At 43.8% G+C, this 25,765-nt stretch overlaps 1 protein-coding gene across 1 annotated transcript in view; it reads left to right on the forward strand.

The window, feature by feature from the left end:
• Positions 1 to 25,765, forward strand: part of STK39 (serine/threonine kinase 39) — a 117,299-nt gene that overhangs the window by 37,251 nt on the left and 54,283 nt on the right. The window contains 5 exon segments of the mRNA XM_064163611.1: positions 3,064 to 3,173; positions 3,274 to 3,375; positions 3,746 to 3,879; positions 8,094 to 8,142; positions 8,258 to 8,323. Coding sequence (XP_064019681.1) covers positions 3,064 to 3,173; positions 3,274 to 3,375; positions 3,746 to 3,879; positions 8,094 to 8,142; positions 8,258 to 8,323 — 461 coding nt within the window.

The following is a 25,765-nucleotide window of genomic DNA, read 5'->3' on the forward strand; positions in this document are numbered from 1 at the left end:
TAGTTGATTGGCCAGGGCTGGGTGGTGGGTTGGGCTGGATGATCTTGACTATCTCTTCCAACCTGGCTGATTCTATGATTTGCAAAGACCTTGACTATAGAATCATAGAATCAGTCAGGGTTGGAAGAGTCCACAAGGATCATCTAGTTCCAACCCCCCTGCCATGGGCAGGGACACCCTACCCTAGATCAGGCTGGCCAGAGCCTCCTCCATCCTGGCTAGTCACTGGCATGCAGGAGATATATCTCACTGAGTATTCCCTTTGGCATTTCTACAGTTTGTCTTGCAGTAGTATCAGCTGGATACTGTTTAGCATTTTAAATATCCTCTGAATACATCTGTATGTTTCTTGAGTGGTAGTCTGTAAGAATCAAATTGTTTGGTCTTCTTAAGAGTTGAAGTAATGAGCAAGACTCCATCCATATCCCCTCTCTCGGGTCAGTATCAGATATCTGGAAAAGATCTGATCTGACCTGATTAATCAGGTGGTGATACCTGCGCCCTCTCTTAGCATACTCCTAGACCTTTCATGGTTTGTATCGTGACACAGAGATGAAAGCTTTGTATTTAGTTGTCCTAAGTTATAAAAACAGCTATAGCAAAAAGATCTTTTTTAATGTAAGCAGTGCTTTCAAAAGGCAACCAGCAACAGAACAAGGGGACACAGTCTCAAGTCGTGCCAGGGGAGGTCTAGGCTGGATGTTAGGAGGAAGTTCATTCCAGAGAGAGTGATTGGCATTGGAATGGGCTGCCCAGGGAGGTGGTGCAGTCACCGTCCCTGGGAGTGTTCAAGAAAAACCTGGATGAGGCACTTAGTGCCATGGTGTAGTTGATTGGCTGAGACTGGGTGCTAGGTTGGCCTGGGTGATCTTGGAGGTCTCTTCCAACCTGGCTGATTCTATGATTCTAAGACCATATAAAAGTATACTCTGAGGACTGATTTCTGAAGTTTGTGTAACTGAAGAAGAAAAGACTGTCTGGGAGATTGCTCCAATTAGTAAATGGATCAGCTTTAAATCTCCCTGGTTTAGTTTGAGAATTTTGAAGCAGATAAGAAATTTTACAGGCTTGAATTTTAACAAGATACTAAGTGATGTTGATTATATACAACAGTTGCCTTTGCTTAGCATAGCACTTTGGGCAACTGCTGAGAGTCTATATCTGTGTTGTCCAAGTAACTTGATGTCTTCTCATATTGTAAAGCAGCAGATATCCAGGCAACCAACTTAATTTAAAAGCTGAGAAGAAGTGTAAAGTTGGCAGATAAAGTCCCATGAGCCACCTGAAATAAAGCTATTGACTTTAGATTATTACTTTCACACAAAATCAAATTGTACTCTCCCAGTAATCAGATAAAATTCAAACAAAGGCTTAATTAATCCCTTTCTAGTTCAGTTCCAGGGCTTGTTTTCTTGACCTTTTCCCCCTTTTTGCTGTAGGCGTCTTAATTAGTGAGGCGTTAGTTGTGCTTCTAGGGCATTCAGTGCACGTTGCTCTGAGGAAGTTTGGTGGCTGGATAGGTATGTGGAATATGTCTTTCTGTGATGCACTGTTTCAACACCAGGTTGTTTCTGACCTCCAGGTGAGAAGCACAGTAATGTTAAACCTGTTTCTTTATTGGCATAAGGCTGCTTGAGTTGGGACAGCTGAACATTGCACATGAACTGAAAGCCAATTTTGAATTTCAAAAGAGGCTGAAATTCCTCTTTCCTGCATCTTTTTGCCTTAAGAAAGTCTTCTGGAGCACTTTAATTTTAGAAGAGCAGACACTTGATGATTTTGCTTCTTTTTATCTGCTAGAAAAACTTGGGATGTTTTGATTGTTCATTCTCCTGCACCCTAAGTTTCTATAATGAAAAAATATACTTGATGCACAGCGCTGCTATGATGAGTATCATAGAATCATAGAATCAGCCAGGTTGGAAGAGACCTCCAAGATCATGCAGTCCAACCTAGCACCCAGTGCTAATCAGTCAATCAGACCATGGCACTAGGTGCCTCATCCAGGCTTTTCTTCAACTACTCCAGGGACAGCAACTTCACCACCTCCCTGGGCAGCCCATTCCAATGCCAATCACTCTCTCTCTGCCAACAACTTCCTCCTCACATCCAGCCTAGACCTCCCCCACCACATCTTGAGACTGTGTCCCTTTGTTCTGTGGCTGGTTGCCTGGGAGAAGAGACCAACTCCACCTGTCTGTAACCTCCCTCTGGGAAGTTGTAGACAGCAATGAGGTCACCCCTGAGCCTCCTTTTCTCCAGGCTGCACACCTCCAGCTCCCTCAGCCTCTCATCACAGGGCTGTGTTCCAGGCCCCTCACCAGCCTTGTTGCCCTTCTCTGGACATGTTCCAGTATCTTAACATCTCTCTTGAATTGAGGAGCCCAGAACTGGACACAGGACTCAAGGTGTGGCCAGAGTAGTGCTGAGTACAGGGGAAGAGGAGACAAGTTGAAACAGTCTACAACTACCTGAAGGGAGGCTGTAGCCAGGTGGGGGTTGGTCTCTTCTGCCAGGCAACCAGCAACAGACCAAGGGGACACAGTCTCAAGTTGTGCCAGGGGAGGTCTAGGCTGGATGTTAGGAGGAAGTTGTTGGCAGAGGGGGTGATTGGCATTGGAATGGGCTGCCCAGGGATGTGGAGTCACCATCCCTGGAGGTGTTGAAGCAAAGCCTGGATGAGGCACTTGGTGCCATGGTCTGGTTGATTGGATAGGGCTGGGTGCTAGGTTGGCCTGGATGATCTTGGAGGTCTCTTCTGACCTGGTTGATTTCTCTGAATCTATGAAATGCCAAAAGTACTGGAGACCTTCATAACCTTATTAAGGAAGGCACAAAGTAGGAGGTTAAACTTGGGGGTGTCCTAGTGCAGGTGTCTGAGATAAAACTATGTTATCTTTTCTGTAGCATTTCAAGGACAATGTATTATGAAACAAAAGTAAACTCTGCAGTGACCATTTTCTAGAAGTAGACCTTTTTGAATTGATTTTGTTTCTAAAGTGTAAAACTTCTCCTTCCCTGATGTTGGTCTAACAGATTTTAACCTATCCCCCCCATTTCCAGATTTTGGCGTTAGTGCATTTTTAGCAACGGGAGGTGATGTCACTCGCAACAAAGTAAGGAAAACATTTGTTGGTACTCCATGTTGGATGGCCCCTGAAGTAATGGAGCAGGTATCACTAGTATTTAATTTAAAAGAAATAACAATTCAGTCTTTAATGTTTAGAATTTGAGCTATCACCACCTTGGCTTTCATATCTGTTTCTATTGCAGGTGCGAGGTTACGACTTCAAGGCTGATATGTGGAGTTTTGGGATAACAGCCATTGAGTTAGCAACAGGAGCAGCACCTTATCACAAATACCCTCCTATGAAAGTAACAATCCCTTTGCATTGCTTAATACTGTTATCTGTCTAATTAATGTTGCTAGATTCCCATTGGAATGGGCTGCCCAGGGAGGTGGTGGAGGCACCGTCCCTTGAGGTCTTCAAGAAAAGACTGGATGAGGCACTTGGTGCCATGGTCTAGTTGACTGGATAGGGCTGGGTGCTAGGTTGGACTGGATGATGTTTGAGTTCTCTTCCAACCTGGTTGATTCTATGATTCTATGGTTAACACTACTTTATATTTGATAGCAACTCAAGATATCTCTCTCTATAAGCTATAGAGTATTTATTCTCTTTTTAACATCTCTGTATTTTTAATTGCTTTTCCTTACAGTCTCTCTTTTTTGGGTTAACCCTAGGTGTTAATGCTGACACTTCAAAATGACCCTCCCACTTTAGAGACAGGTGTAGAGGACAAGGAGATGATGAAAAAGTATGGCAAATCCTTTAGAAAATTGATTTCATTATGCCTTCAAAAAGATCCTTCCAAAAGGTAGGTAACTGTTGCCATGTAGGGTGGAAATACTTGTTAAACACAGACTGCTTTAAAGATTTTACTGCCTGAACATCATCTTTAAGTGTGTAATTCGAATTCTGCAAATAGCAGCCATCAGTTGTCTTCATCTGGGGTGAAGAAATTGCCTCTCAATTGCTGCTTAAGTTTTTTTCTAGGTTGTTAACCTAATTAATTTATACTTAAAGATACTGTGGAATTAAACTCCAATCAAACAAAAGCTTTTGGTCTACATCTTGATCTCTCTGTTGGTAACCAAACATAACCAATCTCTCTTGCTCTATTAAAAAGAAATAAATATTTTTTTATGCTGAATGTTCTTATTTTGTGGCATTTAGTATTGCATTTATCTTGGGTATTTCTAGAGGAAAACACTTAATAAGAGGTATTTATTTTCTACTATATAGTGAGAGGCTCCAAAGTGTGTTTAGAGCTTTATGTAGGCAATTGCATGTCTTAGTATCTTTATGATTTGCTCTTTCTGCTATGTTTTGTGAGTAGAGTAGCCAGGATGGTGGAAATATTAAATAGCTATTCCATGACCATTAATTTATTTGTCCTTTATTTAGTTTTATGCCGACCCATTTTTGTGGGTTTCTTTTGTTAAAGAGTTGGAGGAAATACAGTGTAATCGACATGATTTCCTAAGGACATTTCATATAGCACTTTTTGGGGGAGTTTCTTAGCCAGTATTTGTGGGAAATTTCTTCTGAGAAAGCGATACAAGTTGAGTACTGTGTCAGTCTTTTAGGTACTTTGCTGGTGTTACACTACTTTAAGTCCAGACATTGTCATAGGAAGTCAAGGTAAAGGTGACAGCAGCAGTACTAAAGAATGAGTATGATTAAGAAAAGAGTTTATGTGGCAACAACTTTACTCTTGAAAACTTTCAGTTTATGCTTTTTCACCAAAGGACCATTTCTGTACTTGTGATGGTTTGGGTCTTACCTGCCCCCCCTCACTTTGGAAAATCACCCAGACTAGACTCAGTTGATCTGGAAATTGGAAGAATGAAGCTTTATATTTACAGCTGAGCACAATGTACCATCAGATATTTACAATATACACAGATAGAGACAGAAATAGACAAGGTAAAAAGTAATACAGAGCACAACAGCCCTCCCAGAAACCAGAGTCCCCAGGAGGGGCTCCCAACCACCCTTCCACCTTCTTGCCATCCCTCTACCTTTACCCCAGACTTTGCCTTATGTTCAAGGTGAGTTTGGAGAATCAGCCAGAGGGGTTAGGAAGCAGAAGGATTAGTTACACAGATAGGTTAGAGAGAGAGAAGTGCAACCGCAAAGACAGAGAGACACTCTGTTATCTATGTTTGTGTTCTTATCCATCTCAGCCAGGCTATGAGTGCAGTAGACATCACCATTGTTCCCTTTTCACAGCCTATCATCTAATTCTTCTCACCAAAATATCCCAGCTAGGCTCAAACTAGCACTGTACTGTTTTCAATTTCCCAAACCCTTTAGAATTGATGGTTTTAGTAGCCAGTCCTGGTGCTTTAAGCTTAGAACTGCAGTTTGACTCCTTACAGAGAAGAGTGAAATGTTTCCTGGATAATCAAACTTCTTTTAGTTTCAAGTGCCTGAAAACTTTCAGAGCAAAATTAAGTGTTTCAAGTGCCTGAAAACTTCCAGAGCAAAATTAAACTGATAGGAAAACACAAGTAGTAAATACTTAAAATAAGTTTTTCTTCTCTCTTTGAATGCATAATACTTGAGTTGCCTGATCTATAATTATGACATTAGTCATAACTACACTAAAGAACAAGTATGTGTAAGAAAAGAATTTATGTGGCAACATCTTTATTCTGGAAAACTTTCAGTTTATGCTTTTTCACCAAAGGACCATTTCTGTACTGTTTTCAGTTTCCCAAACCCTTTAGAATTGATGGGTTTAGTAGCCAGTCCTGGTGCTTTAAGCTTAGAATTGCAGTTTGACTACTTACAGAGAAGAGTGAAATGTTTCCTGGATGATCAAGCTTCTTTTAGTTTCAAGTGCCTGAAAACTTTCAGAGCAAAATTAAACTGATAGGAAAACACAAGAAGTAAATACTTAAAATAAGTCTTTCTTCTCTCTTTGGATGCATAATACTTGAGTTACCTGATCTGTAATTATGACACTAGTGTGGAAACATTAGTGTTTGCACCAATTACACTAGTTGATTGCACTGATACTTACACACATGCCATATCTTTATACTAAGGATTCCCTTGGATTCAACAATTGGACCAGTGGTTAGATGATTTGATCTGTTTGCCAATTACTCTAACCAGGCAGCAATTTATCATTACATTGTGGGCCCATCACTGGGTTTTGTGTTTCTCCCAAGCATGCAGATACCTCCATACCAATCACTATGTCAGCTGTGGGGAAAGTGCCTGCTCTTTGTGTCAAATTCTAGGATTAGCATTGCACTGTTGTCTCAGATTTTTGGGGGGAATCTGTGTGTGGGAATTTTGCACTCTTCAGTGCCAAGGATGCTGCTTACAGTTCCCAGCTGCAATTCACTGTCATGGCCTGTGTGGAAAACAAGCCCAAAAAGCATGTCCAGACCAGTTCAGAAGTGTCTGACGTAATTAATGGTAGAGGAATGTAGAACACTGGTTTGGATAAAACTTTACTGAGAATCTGGCTTTTAACCATACATATCCCTGATACGAAATGGGATGGTACTGGCTCACTGAAACTTCTCCAAAGAGTTAATTTGAGACAGAACTTTAAAACTTTGATACAGAAACAGGTTTCTAAAGATGTTATTTTCTAGTATTCCCCTTGGTTCTTGCTCATTCAGGGTTTATGTGTGAATTACTGCTAAACCTGGTGGTCTCCACAGTATCAGTAATAGGCAATTATATTTTTCTCAAGTGTGGTGCTTTGGAGTGGGAGAAAAAATAAGTACTGTGTGGAGCTAATGCTTGTGTCTAAATGGATATGTTTTGTTTGGTGTCAGGAGTTGTTTATTTCTAGGGGGAGTGAACTGATGCATACTTACACACTACTTCTCTTTCACATGTGCATGCATACTCCTCCTCCTTCTCCTTTCTTCACTTACTTTTCAGATGTGCCCACAGAGAAATAAACTGCTTCAGATTTTGGGGTTTGGAGGATTTTTGAGGCAAAATATTCTAAGTTGAAGTTTTCTGCTGCCTTACCCAGTTTGTGCTATGTCCAACGTCTTGCATTAGTTCAAATGGGAAATATTCTTATGTTTCTTCTCTTAATTTAGAATTGAATCAGTCTTGGAGATTTTTTCCCTTGTATTTAGCTGTGTGAAAGTTAGGCTTGAATAGTGGTATGGGCTCCTAATGGAAAGGATGAAAAGAGCTTGGAAGATTTTATTTCATCCCAAGAGATGTTTTGTGTCTCTCCAGAGTCTGCTTCAGTACCAAAGTCTAGCTTTGGCTAAACAAGTCGCTTTTTAGATCACTGAAGCCTGGGGAAAGAAGTCTGACTCCTGGAGTCACTTCAATAGCTGTGAGATTGTGATTATCTATTGAAAAATGTCAAATATAAAAACTTGACAATGATTGGAAGAAAGAGACTTGAACAGCAAGTGCAAGTGAAATATGTGGGGTCTGACCTTAGCCTATTGCTTCAGCAGTTTGGTTGGAAGATGCTCCTGATGACTCTCTCTTTGCTTTGTGCCTCATGTTGGTAGTGTCAGTATAGCTTCTTGTGAATACCTGCTGCCATCAATGGAGTTAAAGAATGATGGTAGCAGGACTGATGCCACTGTTTGGAAAATGTAATTATTCTTTTATTGCTGTGCAGCAAAGTTCAGCTACATTTGTAGAGGCACTTGGGGAAGAACATGATACCTGACTGCTTTTTCTGTGTTTGCTGTAAGAGTAAAATGCTGTTGTGTTGAAAGAAAAAGGGGGCAAAGTGGCAACTCAAAGACATTTTATCTTTGTTGTGGGGTTGTTTTCTTCTCTGTGTGTGTGTGTTGTCATTGTTGTTTGCTTGTTCACTTTATTGGTATTTTTGCCATACAGAAGCTTTATTTTTTTATGTGTAGTGAGTACATATGAATTAATTCAGTAGCTGTTATCATTCTTTCCCCATTCATACAGTACTAAGTCAAAAGTATTAGAGACATGCCATGTAACTAACATCTTGTACTGCATTCACTGAGAGGGGTCTTTGTTTTCTGTTCTAATTTATTATTGATCTTTCAGGCCCACAGCAGCAGAACTTTTAAAATGCAAATTTTTCCAGAAAGCCAAGGTAAAATGTTTAACCCTATGAGTAAATTTTGCTCTGCCTTAAAATCTACATGAAATTTCTTTCTTTTTTTTTTTCCTTTTATTGATTTTTAACTTACTGAACGTTGATTTTGCAGAACAGAGAATACCTGATTGAAAAGCTTCTCACTAGGACACCTAATATAGCACAAAGAGCAAAAAAGGTGAGTATATTCACATCTTTTTCTGGACTGGTGTGCAAGAAAAAACAGAGACTGTTTGGTTGCCTTACATTTTGGTTGACTCATAGAGCCATTCTCTTATACAGTCCTTCAAAGACAGTGAGGCACTTAGTGCTATGGTCTAGTTGACTGGCTAGGGCTGGGTGCTAGGTTGGCCTGGATGATCTTGGAGGTCTCTTCCAACCTGGTTGATTCTATGGTTCTATGACTGTTGAATGAATGTTTTTTGCAGCCTAGCTTTCTCCAGTAAGCCCTGGGGCATTTTGACTTCCTTTCTGGCCTTGCCAAAATAATCTGTGGTATTGTCATCATACATGGCAAATTTTTGCCCATTCCCTTTGAGAAAGCTACAGATGAAATGGCTGTGCAAGCATATGGGCTCATAAACTAGAGAATTAGTATCTTCACTGATCACCCAGAGGTATGATGAACATACTACAAATGGTATTTCTTGACAACTGCTTAGCTGTCTGAAGTGTATAGAAGGTCAGGTCTAAACTCTGCAAGAGTGCTGCTGAGCTGTTCAGACAAGTGGAGCCTTGTCCCACAGGTGATTAAATTAAACCCAAGCTATGACATGTGCTGGTGTTTCTATGGTGCCTTTGGTGCTTGTGTAAAGAAGCTTACCAGGTGATGTGCATAGGAACTGAAAAAAGAAATTCTTAAGAGGCTAGTTATTAGCAGGTAAGTGTTTTAAAACATACAAATGAAGCTCATAAACAGGAGCAGATACAGACTTCTGCTTATTGCACCTGAGAAATTACAGAATTCCCTCTCTCTGGAGACTTCAGTCTCCACGGGTTTTCATTATGAGGTGCTCGCTCAGAGATTGCTGAGCCTCTGCAGGTGGCAAAGTAGTGATCCTAAAAGCAGGCTTTTGGGGGGCTATTTTAAGGACTGTGCTCCAGGAAAGAACTGTTTTAGCCTTTGTTGGCACATCAGTGAGGCTTCAGCTTACCTGGACTGGCACTTGTAACATTTTCTGTCTGTTTTCTGAATATCTTTTTGGCATCATTCTGTATGACTGTAATGTTCCTGCAGCTGGTGGCTTTTACGTGGAAGATATGATCACCCTAATGATTTAAGTTCTTTTCCATCTTCTGGTGGAAGTAATTGAGAAATCAGTTTCAATGCTGGGGCTCTGGGAGAGGTTGGAGTAGAAAGCTGGAACGGGCTTGTAGTGTGGGAATGTAATGTGAGAAGGAATAATAACAAGCAGACCGAGCATTTTGACCTTGGTTCCCACAGCTTCAGGATGCCTCCCGTGGGGGAGAAGAGAGATAGTGGACATCTGGTTAATGAGAAAAACAAGGCATGATGTATGGAAAAGACTGGGTTGTTCTTGCCTAGATTATGCTGATGTGTAGGTGTGTGCTCTGTGCTCAAGTCTGTAGAAATGGAGTCAGAATGAACAATAAAGGTCTCTGGTGGGATTCACGCTGAATCGTGTGGAGTCCCTGTGGTATCACCTGCTAAACAGGTGGTGACCTGGGCTGCGTCCCGGAAGAAAGCATCTGTGGCTGACATTGTAGAAGGAAGGGGTAGGTAGCATGTTGAATAGATTAGCTAACTGCAACCAGAGCCTGGCCTGCATCAGGAGAAGTGTGGCCAGCAGGGCGAGGGAAGTGATTCTCCCCCTCTGCTCCACTCTGCTGAGACCCCACCTGGAGTACTGCATCCAGTTCTGGAGCCCCTATTACAAGAGGGATGTGGAGATGCTGGAGTGTGTCCAGAGAAGGGCCACTGGATTGATCAGAGGGCTGCAGCAGCTCTGCTGTGAGCACAGACTGAAAGAGTTGAGGCTGTTCAATCTGGAGAAGAGGAGGCTCTGAGGTCACCTTATTGTGGCCTTTCAGTATCTGAAGAAGGCCTACACAAAAGCTGGGGAGGGACTTTTCAGGATATCAGGGAAAGACAGGACTAGGAGGAATGGAGCAAAGCTGGAGGTGGGGAGATTCAGCCTGGATGTGAGGAGGAAGTTGTTGAGCATGAGAGTGGTGAGAGCCTGGAATGGGTTGCCCAGGGAGGTGGTTGAGGCCCCGTCCCTGGAGGTGTTTGAGGCCAGGCTGGCTGAGGCTGTGTGCAGCCTGCTCTAGGGTAGGGTGTCCCTGGCCATGGCAGGAGGGTTGGAACTGGCTGTTCCTTGTGGTCCCTTCCAGCCCTGACTGGTTCTAGGATTCTGTGTTCCCCTAGGGTGCAGAAGCAGGAGCAGTTCAGGCGTTCGGCCACGCGGTGGCAGCAGTGCCCACAGAACGAAACCCTTCCTCCCTGCCCTGCGCCCTGCGCTCTGCATCTTGAACCGTGCGGTAATTCAGATGCGTCCTAGCAGCAGCCAGGCTTCTGAGAGAGCATCTGCCTCACACGATTCATCTCCCAGCAGTGTCCTCAGCTCACCTTCAGAAGCTGCGTGTTAACTCACACATGCATGTGCGTGTACTCATTTCTTTCCCTAGCTTAGCATCTGGAATTGCAACCCAAAGGCAGGGCAGCCTCCCATACCCCACCAGAAACAGTTTGCTGAGTTACATTTTGGACAATGGGTTATAGTTGGAAAGAGGCATGGTTCCTAGGGAACCAAGGCTGTATGGGGCAAAAGACAAAGTCAGGGATATTTTTTTTTAATTGCAAAGTAAATGGAAAAGATATTTCAGGTTCTGGTTACCAGAAATGCCAAATTAGTTATATTTTTGAAGGAGACAATATTAAAATTCATCAGGGATTTAAAATTTAGCTCAGTCGTTACAACTTTGCATGGAGATGCTATTTTAGGATACCATCATAGAATCAACCAGGTTGGAAGAGACCTCCAAGATCAGCCAGGCCAACCTATCACCCAGCCCTATCCAATCAACTAGACCATGGCACTAAGTGCCTCAGCCAGGCTTTTCTTGAACACCTCCAGGGGTGGAGACTCCACCACCGCCCTGGGCAGCCCATTCCAATGCCAATCACTCTCTCTGTCAAGAACTTCCTCCTGACATCCAGCCTAGACCTCCCCCTTCCCCCACCACAACTTGAGACTGTGTCCCCTTGTTCTGTTGATGGTTGCCTGCCAGAAGAGACCAAACTCACCTGGCTACAGCCTCCCTTCAGGCAGGTTTAGACAGCAACGAGGTCTGCCCTGAGCTTCCTCTTCTACAGGCTACACACCCCCAGCTCCCTCAGCCTCTCCTCACAGGGCTGTCGTTCCAATCTTCTTACCAGCTTTGTTGCCCTTCTCTGGACACATTCCAGTATCTCAGCATCTCTCTTGAATTAACAAGCCCAGAACTGGACACAGCACTCAAGGTGTGGCCTGACCAGTGCTGAGTCCAGGGGAGCATAACCTCCCTTGGATTTTATTCAAAATAAGTTATGTAAGTACAGTTTGTTTGCTCAAACATTAACATGTAAAATGTCTAAGAGGTCACTCTTGGAAGAAATAACCCCTGTAATGGAAAAAAGAATATCACTAGGGCAAGAGATGGGAAGGAGGTGGTGTTGTCATTGCTTAAATTATCTTCTTTAGCACTGGCTGTGAAATGTCTGTAACTAATGATCTGTAACACTGCTGCTAGCACAGATGTCAGAGTTGCCCTTCAATTGTTTAATTTTTCTTGCATTTACCACATGTATAATTACTTTGCTTTATCATGTTTTGCTTCTGCCTTTACAGCTTGTACTTGGCAAATGAGTTCAGACCCATTTATGAAATCTAGAAAGCAGGTACACATCTTCTGGCATGTGTGAGGAAAACGTGTAATACATTATAAAGCCCAGTTTGATCATTAAACAACACTTAGAGTCTGTGTTAAAAATACAGTGTGATATCAGAGATGTAAAATATGTCTTTATGCACCTATTCTCCCTTGCCCAGCACTTCTTTCTTTGCTTTTAACTCTTCTAATGTTGAAATTGTGCCCTTCCTGGCCCTATCCTAGTATTTAAAATTAACACTGAATGTCCTTTTAGAATCATAGAATCAATAAGGTTGGAAGAGAACTTCAAGAACATCCAGTCCAACCTAGCACCCAGCCCTAGCCAGTCAACTAGACCATGGCACTAAGTGCCTCAGCCAGGCTTTTCTGGAACACCTCCAGGGACGGTGACTCCACCACCATCCTGGGCAGCCCATTCCAATGCCAATCACTCTCTCTGGCAACAACTTCCTCCTAACATCCAGCCTAGACTTCCTCCAGCACAATTTGGGACTGTGTCCCCTTGTATTGTTGCTGGTTGCCTGGCAGAAGAGACCAACCCCAACCTGGCTACAGCCTTCCTTTGGGTACTTGTAGACAGCAATGAGGTCTCCCCTGAGCCTCCTCTTCTGCAGGCTGCACACCCCCAGCTCCCTCAGCCTCTCCTCACAGGGCTTGTAATACAACAGAAACACAGAATCATAGAATGCTTAGCAGAGTTGAGAAACAAGTGTTGAAGTAGTTTTAATTTTTAACTGAATGCCAGAATTGTTTCATTTGTGGTGAGAATTACTGTATTGGAATAGAGGAAATTTGGAACAGCTTCCAGAATTCCACAGTCAGTTTTGAAATCTATCACACTGAAAAATTAATCATAACTTTAAGTATTCTGTATGCTCAAAGCCCCAGGGTTAATTTTGTGGTTTTATAATCCTGTTGTTTTTTTTTCAAATGTGAAAATCTCTTGCATGAATGCTGCTTTTACAAAGTGAACAGGGGAAAACATGTGTCTGCATTTCATTTCATAGCTCTGAAGAGCTGCCAGTAAAGAAAAAAATACAGAAATCTGAGTCAGAATTGGGCTTGAATGCTATTTTTGGGACACTGGTATTGCTCTGTGTTGTTAATAGAAGCTCTTTAGAGCTCAGAGTTGTAAGTTATTGGGAAAAACTTGTAACAAGATAAAGTAGTGTGAGTGATACCAGAGTGCTTTAAAACTTAGTAGAAATACCCTTACTGATGGGTTGTAAATGCTAGCTCTGCAGTGCAGCTAATTTAGGGAAATGATCACACTACCTTAAATAAGAAATTGACATTCCCCTGTATTTTATGAGGAAAACATCATCCAGATTTCTTGGACATTCTAACAGCAGGATTGCACCTCAGCAAGATGTACATATGCAACATTTCCATGTTTCAATAGTGAATTTTATTGCACAGATACAATTCACCCATGATGGGTGGTACAACATCTGGACTCCAGACCTTCTGAGAAACAGAGAGCAGCATTAATTTGAGCTGAGATTATTAACTAAAATGTATATTAATTGTTGCAGTTCTTCAGTCACTGGTGGTGTTCCCCAAGGATCAGTGCTGGGCCCGGTCCTGTTCAACATCTTTATTGATGATCGGGACCAGGGGATTGAGTCCAGCATAAGTAAGTTTGCAGATGACACCAAGCTAGCAGCAGATGTTGATCTCTTGGAAGGTAGGAGAGCCCTGCAGAGGGACCTTGCCAGGCTGGATGGGTGGGCAGAGGTCAATGGGAGGAGATTGTACAAGGCCAAGTGCAGGGTTCTGCACTTTGGCCACAACAACCCCAAGCAGCACTACAGGCTGGGGACAGAGTGGCTGGAGTGCAGCCAGCAAGAAAGAGACCTGGGGGTACTGGTAGATAGTAGCTGAAGATGAGCCAGCAGTGTGCCTAGGTGGCCAAGAGAGCCAATGGCATCCTGGCCCGGATTAGGAAGATTGTGGCCAGTAGGACAAGGGAGGTTCTTCTGCCCCTGTACTCAGCACTGGTCAGGCCACACCTTGAGTGCTGTGTCCAGTTCTGGGCTCCTCAATTCCAGAGAGATGTTGAGATAGTGGAACATGTCCAGAGAAGGGCAACAAAGCTGGTGAGGGGCCTGGAACACAAACCCTGTGAGGAGAGGCTGAGGGAGCTGGGGGTGTTTATCCTGGAGAAGAGGAGGCTCAGGGGTGACCTCATTGCTGTCTATGAGTACGTGAAGGGAGGCTGTAGCCAGGTGTGGTTGGTCTCTTCTGCCAGGCAAGCAGCAACAGAAGAAGGGGACACAGTCTCAAGTTGTGCCAGGGAAGTTCTAGGCTGGATGTTAGGAGGATGTTCTTGCCAGAGAGAGTGACTGACATTGGAATGGGTTGCCCAGATTGGTGGTAGAGTTGCTGGCCCTGAAGGTGTTCAAGAAAAGCCTGGATGAGGCACTTAGCACCATGGTCTGGTTGATTGGACAGGGCTAGGTGCTAGGTTGGCCTGGCTGATCTTGGAGGTCTCTTCCAACCTGGTTGATTCTATGATTCTATGAAAGACAAGTCTGATGTGTTCTTAAAACTACTGTTGAAGGGATCCTGGTTAAAGACTCAAGACAGGATAGAGTATGTGGAGGTGTGCATGATACTGGTGGTAAATTGTTTGATCAGAAAGCAAGTCTTGTCACTAACCAGACAATAATCCCATTTTGTCATTGTGTTTGTTACTGCTCTTGCCAAGAGTATGTGGAGAGGTGTGCTAGTTTCACCTGTTTGCCTTCTGACAAATGAAACCTCAAACAATTCCCTTACATCTCTGTTGGATTTGAACCACTATCCTAAGTGGAAAGTGACTCACTGGAATTGTTTAATCTATTCCTTGTCTATATGTCCAGTCAGTGTTTTGCCCATGTAGGCAGCCACATCGTCTTGCCAGCCTCATCTTGGTGTCACGAGATTTCCTATCTTGCTGTCTTGAGCAAGGCAGTAAGAGAAGCCTTTCTGCCTGTCTTTATTCATACAAGTTGTGGTGGGAGGATGTGAAAGTGTGCTTTACTTGTCATTTTGTACCTTTTTTGGGGAAGTTTGTTAGGAGGGTCATGCAGGGAGATGAATTACAAAGAGGATTCTGTAAATGCAGGGTGAGTCAGAAGCAGCCTTGCCATCTGTTAGCATTAGCTGAAAGACTCATCTAAGAGCTACATGAGGATGTTTGCTTTCATGTGAAGAGCTTGCATCTTTAGCCTTTGGAGCCCTGAAGTATACATTTAAAAGAGGGGAAACTAAAAGCCCATCACTGAAGAAATGGAAAGGTAATTGTATTTCCCTGTATAGACCATGTAGAGCTTTTGGAAACTCAACAACAACAACAAATCCATTTATTTTGGCACTTCTCCCCTCTGCACTGGTGATAGTCTCAAAGTTCCTGTGTCCCAAAACTGAGCACTGAGGCTGCTGGCCACACTCTTCCTGATACAGGCTCTTCTTGGCTACCTGAGCATACTTCTGGCTCCTGTTCAGCCAGCTGTCAGCTAGCATCCCCAGGTAGAGTCGCAGAATCAACCTGGTTGGAAGAGACCTTCACGATCATCCAGTCCAACCTAGCACCCAGCCCTAGCCAATCAACTAGACCATGGCACTAAGTGCCTCAGACAGGCTTTGCTTGAACACCTCCAGGGATGGTGACTCCAACACCTCCCCAGGCAGCCCATTCCAATGCCAATCACTCTCTCTGGGAAGAGCTTCCTCTTAACACCCAGCCTAGACCTGCCTCAGCACAACTTGAGCCTGTGTCCCCTTGTTCTGTTGCTCGTTGCCTGGCAGAAGAGCCTGACCTTGATTTTTTCCTGCTGAGCAGCTCCATGAGAGATTTTTCTCTGTGTTGTTAATAGAAGCTCTTTAGAGCTCAGAGTTGTAAGTTACTGGGAAAAACCTGCAACAAGATAAAGAGGTGATTGTTCAAAGAGAAGATTATTCAAACCGTGCAGTGCAAGTAAATGAAAAGTTTTGTATATATCATATGAATCAAGTTATGATAATTACTCTTGTTAACTTCTGGGGTTTGTAGAACTTGCTGGAATTCCACTGAGCAGCAGCAACAGAGAAGGAATCTGCCATTGGAATGGGCTGCCCAGGGAGGTGGTGGAATCATCATCCCTGGAGGTGTTCAAGAAAAGCCATGGTCTAGTTGACTGGATAGGGCTGGGTGCTAGGTTGGACTGGCTGATCTTGGAGGTCTCTTCCAACCTGGTTGATTCTATGATTCTAAGTGAAAGTGGAAAACCATAAAGTGGATGACAAAGGGACAATATTGTGTTCATCCCTGCTGTGCTGTGCAGGGGTCACAGGCAGCAGAGGGCATCCCCAGCTCAGGCAGAGCACAAGGAGCAGGACTTGATCCTTCCTGAACTGTGAAGTGAGGAGAGCAGTGCTGGGTTAACTGTAGGTCTAGGTCAGCAGTTTTAAATGCTATAGCTTGATTGATTGCATTCTGCTCCTTGGTCTCTAACTAAAATGTAAACACTGGCTGTTTATATAATTTGATTTGATAAAAATTGCAGATTTATGTTAATTTGTAACTCTTTGGAGAGCTGCATGCAAATTTTTCATTTCTATTGCTTTTTAAAAAAGAAAAAGCTTTGGTCTCTGTGTGTGCAATGAAGAATGTGTGTTACAATATTTTCTTCTGTGTGTTTAGATATGTGGAAACTTGGCAGGGAATACAAAAGTGACAAAATCAGAATTTCATCTTAAAATGGTATTTTCAAGCCTTTGATCTTGAAAGTAAGTGAAAATAATTCAGAATTATTCTTTGAATTCTACAGTAGCAGGCTACTTTCCTAAACAGCCTTCAGTGGGGCCATGTAGCTGGCAGTAAAACTCATCTTAGAATGAATCTTCTACTAGTCAGTAGTGAAAGTTCTGCGTGAGGCTGTGTTTGTCTTTCTTTTGGTCATAAAAAGTGGATCCAGTAATTCCTCTGAGCAGAAATCCATTTTAGTAGTGATTTGTTATTGTGATGCCCATTGATCCTGCCTGGAGGTGTTCAAGAAAAGCCTGGATGAGGCACTTAGTGCCATGGTCTAGTTCACTGGATAGGGCTGGGTGTTAGGTTGGCCTGGCTGATCTTGGAGGTCTCTTCTAACCTGGTTGATTCTATGATTCTATGATCTGAGCATCCTAGCTCTGAAGATCTTAATCTTTACCTTTTTCTTTCATCCTTCAGATTATCATTGCTCTGCCAGTTTACTGTGCTTTTGATTGGCTTCCTTCATGGAATCATAGAATCAACCAGGATTCAATCATAGAATACTCTTCAGGTAGTTGTAGACAGCAATGAGGTCTCCTCCAGGCTGCACACCTCCAGCTCCCTCAGCGTCTCCTCACAGGTTTGTGTTCCAGGCCCCTCACCAGCTGTGTTGCCCTTCTCTGGACACATTCCAGTATCTCAACATCTCTCTTGAATTGAGGAGCCCAGAACTGTACACAGCACTCAAGGTGTGGCCTAGTCAATGCTGAGTACAGGGGAAGAAGAATCTCCCTTGTCCCTCTGGCCGCACTCTTCCTGATCCAGGCCAGGATGCCATTGGCTCTCCTGGCCACCTCCTTCATCCTTCAGATTGTCATTGCTCTGCCAGTTTACTGTATTTTTGATTGACTTCTGTGGCTTCTTGCTGATAATTTCTTGGCCTTAGCACCTTTATTCAAATGGGGAGAAAATGAGCCCAGGCAGAAAAAAGGAAAAGGATATGAAAGAGCTTCTGAGTGTGTGTGAATTAGTCCTCAGGTAGTGCCTGATAGCACATGAGAGATTGCTTGGTTTTGAGGTGAAGTGTTACTTTTGAGAACCAATGCCACTTGCCTGCACAGTCAGTTGGAAATACCCTCTGCAGCACAGGTACACATTCATGCCTAACAGGACACTTGTTAAAATGTGAATTATTTGCACTTAATAACATTCAGTAATGAAATTTATGTGGTGGAACTAATAAATGGAGAAATAATGCCTGAGAAACCAAAAATCCTACTGAATGAGTAAATTGGCACATTTGCCATGTGACTGAGATTTCTGACTGAGATTTCTCAAAACAGAATCAAGTTCAAATTTTGGAGCAGAGATAATAAGCATGTTGCAGCATTTATCTATTCATAGTTTTGGAAAGCAGAATTAGGAGCGTAGGGAATTACCTGCACTTGTTTACAAGGTGTTTATGTGACAAAATAGTGTCTCCTGTTTGAGCTAGAGTGCCTTCTATCTCTAAGCAGCACAGCAAGAAAGACTCAGAGTGAAAAGAGAATGGCTTTGGACAGGGAATTCCCTCGAGTGCATGGGGAGTTAGTACACTGTGCATCTGTCCCCATTTTTGTTAGTTTACTTTAGAAATACAGGAATTTACTCCTGGCTCCTTTCTCCCTTCAGCTTTTAATTGCTCTGTCATCCTCTCAGTAGTTTCTCTGCTGTATTCCATCTCTAACCTATCAGTGTGGGTAAAATTTCATGGCAGTCTTCTCAACTGGTGGTCCTATCCTCAGGTGTCCCACTTGTCATCACTTGAGCATGATACTGTTTGTGTTTGACTGTAAAACAGACCAGAGTCATAAATATTTAAAACAAATGTCCTTTTGTTTGTTGGGGTTTTAAAACAGATTTCCAGTCCCTGTTGATGTGTGCTGTTATCCCTTATAAAGGGTACTGTTCAAGAACCACTAGAGAGAGCTGAGGAGTCCTGTTCAATTCAGAATTTTCAATCTCCTTTATGCAGTATCTTTCTGCAATGATCTGGCATTTCTTCACTTCAAATTGGCAGTGTTATTGTGATGGTTTGGGAGTTACACCACCCCACCCCCCCAGTGAAATCACCCAAACTAGACTCAGCCAAGCTGGAAGTTAAGGAAGTGAAGCTTTATATTTACAGCTTAGCACAATATCCAAGCAGGTATTTACAATCTATACAGCTAGAGACAGACATATGCAAGTTAAAAAGTAATACAGAAACACAAAAGCCCTCCCAGAAACCAGAGTCCCCAGGCGGGGCTCCCAACCACCCTTCCACTCTCTTTCCATCCTGCTACCTTATCCCAGACTTTGCCTTACTTTCAAGGTGAGTTTGGAGGATTGGTCGGGCGGGGGGGGTGTGTGTTAAAAAGCAGAAGGATTAGTTAAACAGAAAGCAAGCCAGGGAGAGAAGTACAGACACCAGCTTCAACAGAGAGCCACTGCAACTGTGTTATCTATGTTTATGTTCTTGGTTTTGCACATCTCAGCAAGCCTATGAGTGAAATAGACATCACCACTGTTTCTTCTTCAAAGCCTATCATCTAATTTTCTTTCACTAGAATATTCCAGCTAGGCTCAAACTAGCACAATCCACTCCTGTATATTTCACTCAGAGTTTTGCTGAGAATTATCTGCCTAATCTAAACCAATATTTAAAATAATGAATAGTACAAGTCCAGTTCATGCTTCCTACTACACCCATGTATATACCATAAAATCAATGGATAAGAATTAAACTGACATTTTATAATCGTAGAATCAGTCAGGGTTGGAAGGGACCACAAGGATCATCTTGTTCAAACCCTCCTGCCATGGACAGGGACACCCTACCCTAGAGCAGGCTGCCTACAGCCTCATCCAGCCTGGCCTTAAACACCTCGAGGTATGGAGCCTCAACCACCTCCCTGGGCAACCCATTCCAGGCTCTCACCACTCTCATGCTCAACAACTTCCTCCTCACGTCCACTCTGACTCTCCCCACCTCCAGCTTTGCTCCATTCCCCCTAGTCCTGTCACTCCCTGATATCCTGAAAAAGTCCCTCCCCAGCTTTTGTGTAGGCCCCCTTCAGATACTGGAAGACCCCAAAAAGGTCATCTGGGAGCCTCCTCTTCTGCAGGCTGAACAGCCTCAACTCTTTCAGTCTATGCTCATAGCAGAGCTGCTGCAGCCCTCTGAGCATCCTTGTGGCCCTTCTCTGGACACGCTCCAGCACATCCACATCCCTCTTGTAATAGGAGCTCCAGAACTGGATGTAGTACTCCAGATGAGGTGCTGCAGCCCTGAGATTTTGGTTCTGTTGAATGAATTATCTTGACTTATGAACTCAGGGGAATTGAAAACCAGTTGGCAGTGAATGGATGAGGATGTTCAGATGGCCTGTGGAGTGGGCTGGATGGGGACTAGCTGTCTCTTAGGGAAGCACCTGAACTCTCGAGCATCTTCATGATGTATGCTTGGGGGAATTTATGCTCTGTCTAAGACCTCAAATTCTTTATTTTTTCAAAACTGATTACAGTGTAAATGTTCTTAAGCAATAAGATTGATGTTCTTTGACATTGTAGAAAGGGACTTCTCATGTTCTGCCTTTTACCTCAAGCATTAAGATGTGATTAAATGCATAAGTGTTTTGAGCTAAAGGCTTGTGCCGTGATTGGATAACTGTGATGATATGATGATTTCCTTCATTACATTGGGATGCAAATAAATGCAGTTTGCTTCTGGATCTCAGGATACATTCAGGAAGGGTTTACAAGATGGCTAAAGGTAAAAATTGTAAAATCTGTTTACAGTCCTAACATATGGAAGGAAGTAGGCTGGGTGTTTGTGGAGAGAAAACACAGAGCAGAATGTACTAAAATCAAACTCATGTTCAGTAATAACTCTTACTGTCTTTCTTCTTATAAAATAACTGACATGGAGTTAGCATGGTAACTACTTCTCGTGCAGTAGTGTGAGAAGTGAAGGTTTTGGGACTGATGATTTAAAAAAAAAAAGTTCTGTAAGAACTTCTGGGATCTGTGTAACAGGGGAGTCACAGCAGCACAGAATCAGCTGGGCTGGAAGAGACCTCTAAGCTCATCCACTCCAACCTAGCACCCAGCCCTGTCCAGTCAACTAGACCATGGTACTAAGAGTGGTACTATCCACTCTTTTATTCAACACCTCTGGGGACAGTGAATCCACCACCTCCCTGGGCAGCCCATTCCAATGCCAATCACTCTCTCTGGCAACAACTTCCTCCTAACATCCAGCCTAAACCTCCCCTGGCACAACTTAAGACTGTGTCCCCTTGCTCTGTTGCTGGTTGCCTGGCAGAAGAGACCAACCCCCACCTGGCTACAGCCTCCCTTCAGGTAGTTGTAGACAGCAGTGGGGTCACCCCTGAACCTCCTCTTTTGCAGGCTAAACAACCCCAGCTGCTCCTGTCACCTGTAAGCACCATTACCACAGTTTTAGGGAAAGATGAAGGTATTCAGCATCAGTTGAGTGGTCTTTCTTGTCTGCCAAAAAGCCAGATCCGGACTTTTACTAGGACCTAGTGTGGGGGCCTGGATGACAAGCCCTATGAGGAGAGGCTGAGGGGGATGGGGTTCACACACCACTAGTGACAGCTGCCAACTGGATGTGGCACCATTTGCTACCACTCTCTGGGCCCGGCCCTCCAGCCAGTTCTTGACCCATATCAGAGTGAATCTGTCCAAGCCATGAGCTGCCAGCTTGGCCAGGAGCTTAATAGAATCATAGAATCAACCAGGTTGGAAGAGACCTCCAAGATCATCCAGTCCAACCTAGCACCCAGCCCTATCCAGTCAACTAGACCATGGCACTAAGTGCCTCATCCAGGCTTTTCTTGAACACCTCCAGGGACGGTGCCTCCACCACCTCCCTGGGCAGCCCATTCCAATGCCAATCACTCTCTCTGTGAAGAACTTCCTCCTAACATCCAGCCTGTACTTCCCCAGCACAACTTAAGACTGTGTGCCCTTGTTCTAATAGAATCTAATAGAATTGGGCTGCTTGTTGTGGCAGATGGCGTTAAGGTAGACTACACCCACAGCCTGCCCCACATTCACCAGGCAGGTAACCTGATCATAAAAGGAGATAAGGTTGGTCAGGCAGGACCTGCCCTTCTTAAACCCATGCTGGCAGGGCCTGATCCCTTGGCCATCCTGTAGGTGCTTTGTGATGGCACTCAAGATGACCTTGCCTGACACTGAGGTCAGGCTGGCAGGTCTGTAGTTTTCCAGTTCCTCCTTCCTGCCCTTTGGGTTCCTCCTTCATTCCCTTCCTTGTCACAATACAAAATTATACTTGAAAAGAGCTTGCAGAAGTAAAAGAAACAATGATGAATAATAAATTCTTCTTTACCTAGTCTCTAACATCTACATATAGCAAGCACATCAGTAATTTATGTTTTGTGTCCCTGTGCTGTAACCTGCTTTACATCAAGCTTCAGCAAATGTGGGCAGCTTCTGCATTCTGATTCTAGGCTGCTTTGGGCTAACCTTCAGTGGATGGGATTTACAGTTGTCCTGTTCATCTGAGTAAGCAAGCATTCTCCTGGGAAGCTGATGCATGCCATTGTTGGCTGAGGATGTTAAATTGCCTGTATCCTGCTTTGAAAGAGTGAGGACAAATAGTTTTGTCAGCAGCTTAATTTATTCTTCAGTCTTTGTGACTGCTGTATGCTAGAATAAGCTCTAATCATAAACAATATATGCAACAACAACAATAATAATACGATGCTTAATGTTTTTGTGGGAGTCATGATTTTTTTCACTCACTAAATTGCCCAGGCATTCTCTGTCTTTCTTCCACAGCCATGGTAATGTTGGCAGCACCTTATTAAGTATTTCCTCCTACAAACTGTTTTTTGCTTGTAATTTTGGTCTTATGATAGAATCATAGAATCAGCCAGGTTGGAAGAGACCTGCAAGATCATCCAGTCCAACCTATCACCCAGCCCTAACCAATCAACTAGACCATGGCACTAACTGCCTCATCCAGGCTTTTCTTGAAGACCCCCAGGGACGGTGCCTCCACCACCTCCCTGGGCAGCCCATTCCAATGGGAAATCACTCTCTCTGTGAAGAACTTCCTCCTAACATCCAGCCTAGACCTACCCTGGCACAACTTGAGACTGTGTCCCCTTGTTCTATTGCTGGTTGCCTGGGAGAAGAGGCCACCCCCCACCTGGCTACAATGCCCCTTCAGGTAGTTGTAGACAGTGTTGCTCAAGACAACTGTGATGGTTTGGGTGTTACCCTCCCCCCCACACTTAAGAAATCACCCAGACTAGACTCAGCCGAGCTGGAAATTAGAACAAAGCTTTATATTTACAGCTTAGCACAATATGCAAGCAGGTATTTACAATATATACAGCTAGAGACAGACATATACATGTTAAAAAGTAATACAGAAACACAACAGCCCTCCCAGAAACCAGAGTCCCCAGGAGGGGCTCCCAACCACCCTTCCACCTCCTTTCCGCCCCTCTACCTTATCCCAGACTTTGTCTTAAGTTCAGGGTGAGTTTGGAGAGTCAGCCAGGGGTTTAGGAAGCAGAAGGATTAGTTAGACAGCAAGTTAGGGAGAGAAAGGAGGCAGCCAGAGCCAGGGAACAACTGTGTTATCTATATTTATGTTCTTTTTTTTTATCCATTTCAGCAAGGCAATGAGTGCAGCAGACATCCCCATTGTTTCCTTTTCACAGCCTATTATGAATTCCTCTCACTAAAATATCCTAGCTAGGCTCAAACTAGTGCAAAACATATATATACTCTGGATGTATTTGTTCCTCATTCATGTTTATGTTTGTATCACATTCAGGGAATTCGTAGTGCTCTCTTATCACAGGTAGAATCATAGAATCTGAAAATCATAATCCAGCTTCTCCTGGATTATGAGTTAGAGTGCAGACTCTAACTCATGGTCAACTAAACTAAAATGATGATTTGGCTGCAAGCTAACCTGTGTTCCATGTTTATTTTTCTCTTGGGTTTTCTGCACAGTTGTAGGAGTAGAAAGCTTGAGGAGATTATGTGACAGATTGTGCATTCCAGTCAGGATGCTGTGTTGTGAGGGTTTTAGAGTATGGGATGTTGAGGATCCTGAGGGATTGCTGCTGCCAAAACAAGATGATCCAACTTCTCTTTCACTGCCCCTTTTGTTCTGCATCTTTGCTTACAGTCTTTGCTATCTGACCTCAAAATGGACTAATTTAACCCACAAATCTTGAAAAAAAGTTGTTCAGAAAAGATTAAAAGACTAGTTTTAATTCTAACTGCTGGGTTGCATCTGCTCCCTGTATCACCAGGTAGGTTCCAGTGCAGACTTGATCACAAGATTATCTCTTCCTATAGTAACAAACTAATAGATTGTCTCAGTTGCCTTATCTTAGCCCTTTAATGTGGTTCCTTTGGCTGTGACATATTCAGAGCCTATAAAGCTTTCAGCTGTGTAATGTAAGTTTTATTTCTTTGCTACTTCTGGAGTATTTTTGCTTTCTATTAAAGGGAGTTGAGTGATCTCCTTTTACGATCAGGTTACCTGCCTGGTGAATGTGGGGCAGGCTGTGGATGGAGTCTACCTGGACTTCAGCAAAGCCTTTGACACTGTCTGCCACAACAAGCTCCTGGCCAAGCTGGCAGCTCATGGCTTGGACAGATTTACTCTGATATGGGTCAAGAACTGGCTGGAGGGCCAGGCCCAGAGAGTGGAGGTGAATGGTGCCACATCCAGTTGGCAACTGTCACCAGTGGTGTTCCCCAAGGATCAGTGCTGGGCCCAGTCCTGTTCAATCTTTACTGATGATCTGGACCAGGGGATTGAGTCTAGCGTCAATAAATTTGCAGATGACACCAAGCTAGGAGCAGGTGTTGATATGTTGGGAGGGTAGGAGAGCCCTGCAGAGGGACCTTGCCAGGCTGGATGGGTGGGCAGAGGCCAATGGGATGAGATTTAACAAGGCCAAGTGCAGGGTTCTACACTTTGGCCACAACAACCCCAAGCAGCACTACAGGCTGGGGACAGAATGGCTGGAGAGGAGCCAGGAGGAAAGGGACCTGGGGGGCACTGGTAGATAGTACCTGAAGATGAAGCAGCAGTGTGCCCAGGCTGAGGGAGCTGGGGGTGTGCAGCCTGCAGAAGAGGAGGCTCAGGGGTGATCTCATTGCTGTCTACAAGTACCTGAAGGGAGGTTGTAGCCAGGTGGGGGTTGGACCCTTCTGCCAGGCAACCAGCAACAGAACAAGGGGACACAGTCTCAAGTTGTGCCAGGGGAGGTCTAGGCTGGATGTTAGGAGAAAGTTGTTGCCAGAGAGAGTGATTGGCATTGGAATGGGCTGCCCAGGGAGGTGGAGTCACTGTCTCTGGAGGTGTTGAAGCAAAGCCTGGCTGAGGCACTTAGTGCCATGGTCTAGTTGATTGGCCAGGGCTGGGTGCTAGGTTGGAGTGGATGATCTTGGAGGTCTCTTCCAGCCTGGTTGATTCTGTGAAATTCCATCTACTTGCACTCATTCAAACATGACACTGTCGGGCATGACTCCTTCCTTGTCCCCTAATCGGAGCGGCAGGGATTTGGCAGATGGGCCCTCACTGGGTAATTTGCAGCTTGCTATCCAAGCGGAGAACAGGCACACATCGCCTCTCCCAGGGGTCAGTGCTGGGACTGTGGCTGTTTAGCATCTTTGTCAGTGACATGGACAGCAGGGTTAGCATTTTATCAGGCTCTGAAAAAAAGAAAAGTGGTATCAGAAGAAGTTTGATTTTCAGATTTTAGTTGCTAGGTGTTTCTATTGAGCCTTGTTAGACGTTTTGACCTAGAGTTTGCCCAGCCAGGTCAGTGTGGTGCGTGCCTACCTTCTCAGTCTGCACACAGCTGCATCTTTCTCTTTTTTTTTTCCAAGGATAATTTTGAAGCATTTTTAATGTCTTCATACAATGTAAAGCATTTTAGAAGAACAATTAACGCTTTAAAG

The sequence above is a fragment of the Pogoniulus pusillus genome, chromosome 2, assembly GCF_015220805.1.
Source record: "Pogoniulus pusillus isolate bPogPus1 chromosome 2, bPogPus1.pri, whole genome shotgun sequence".
Lineage (NCBI taxonomy): Eukaryota > Metazoa > Chordata > Aves > Piciformes > Lybiidae > Pogoniulus > Pogoniulus pusillus.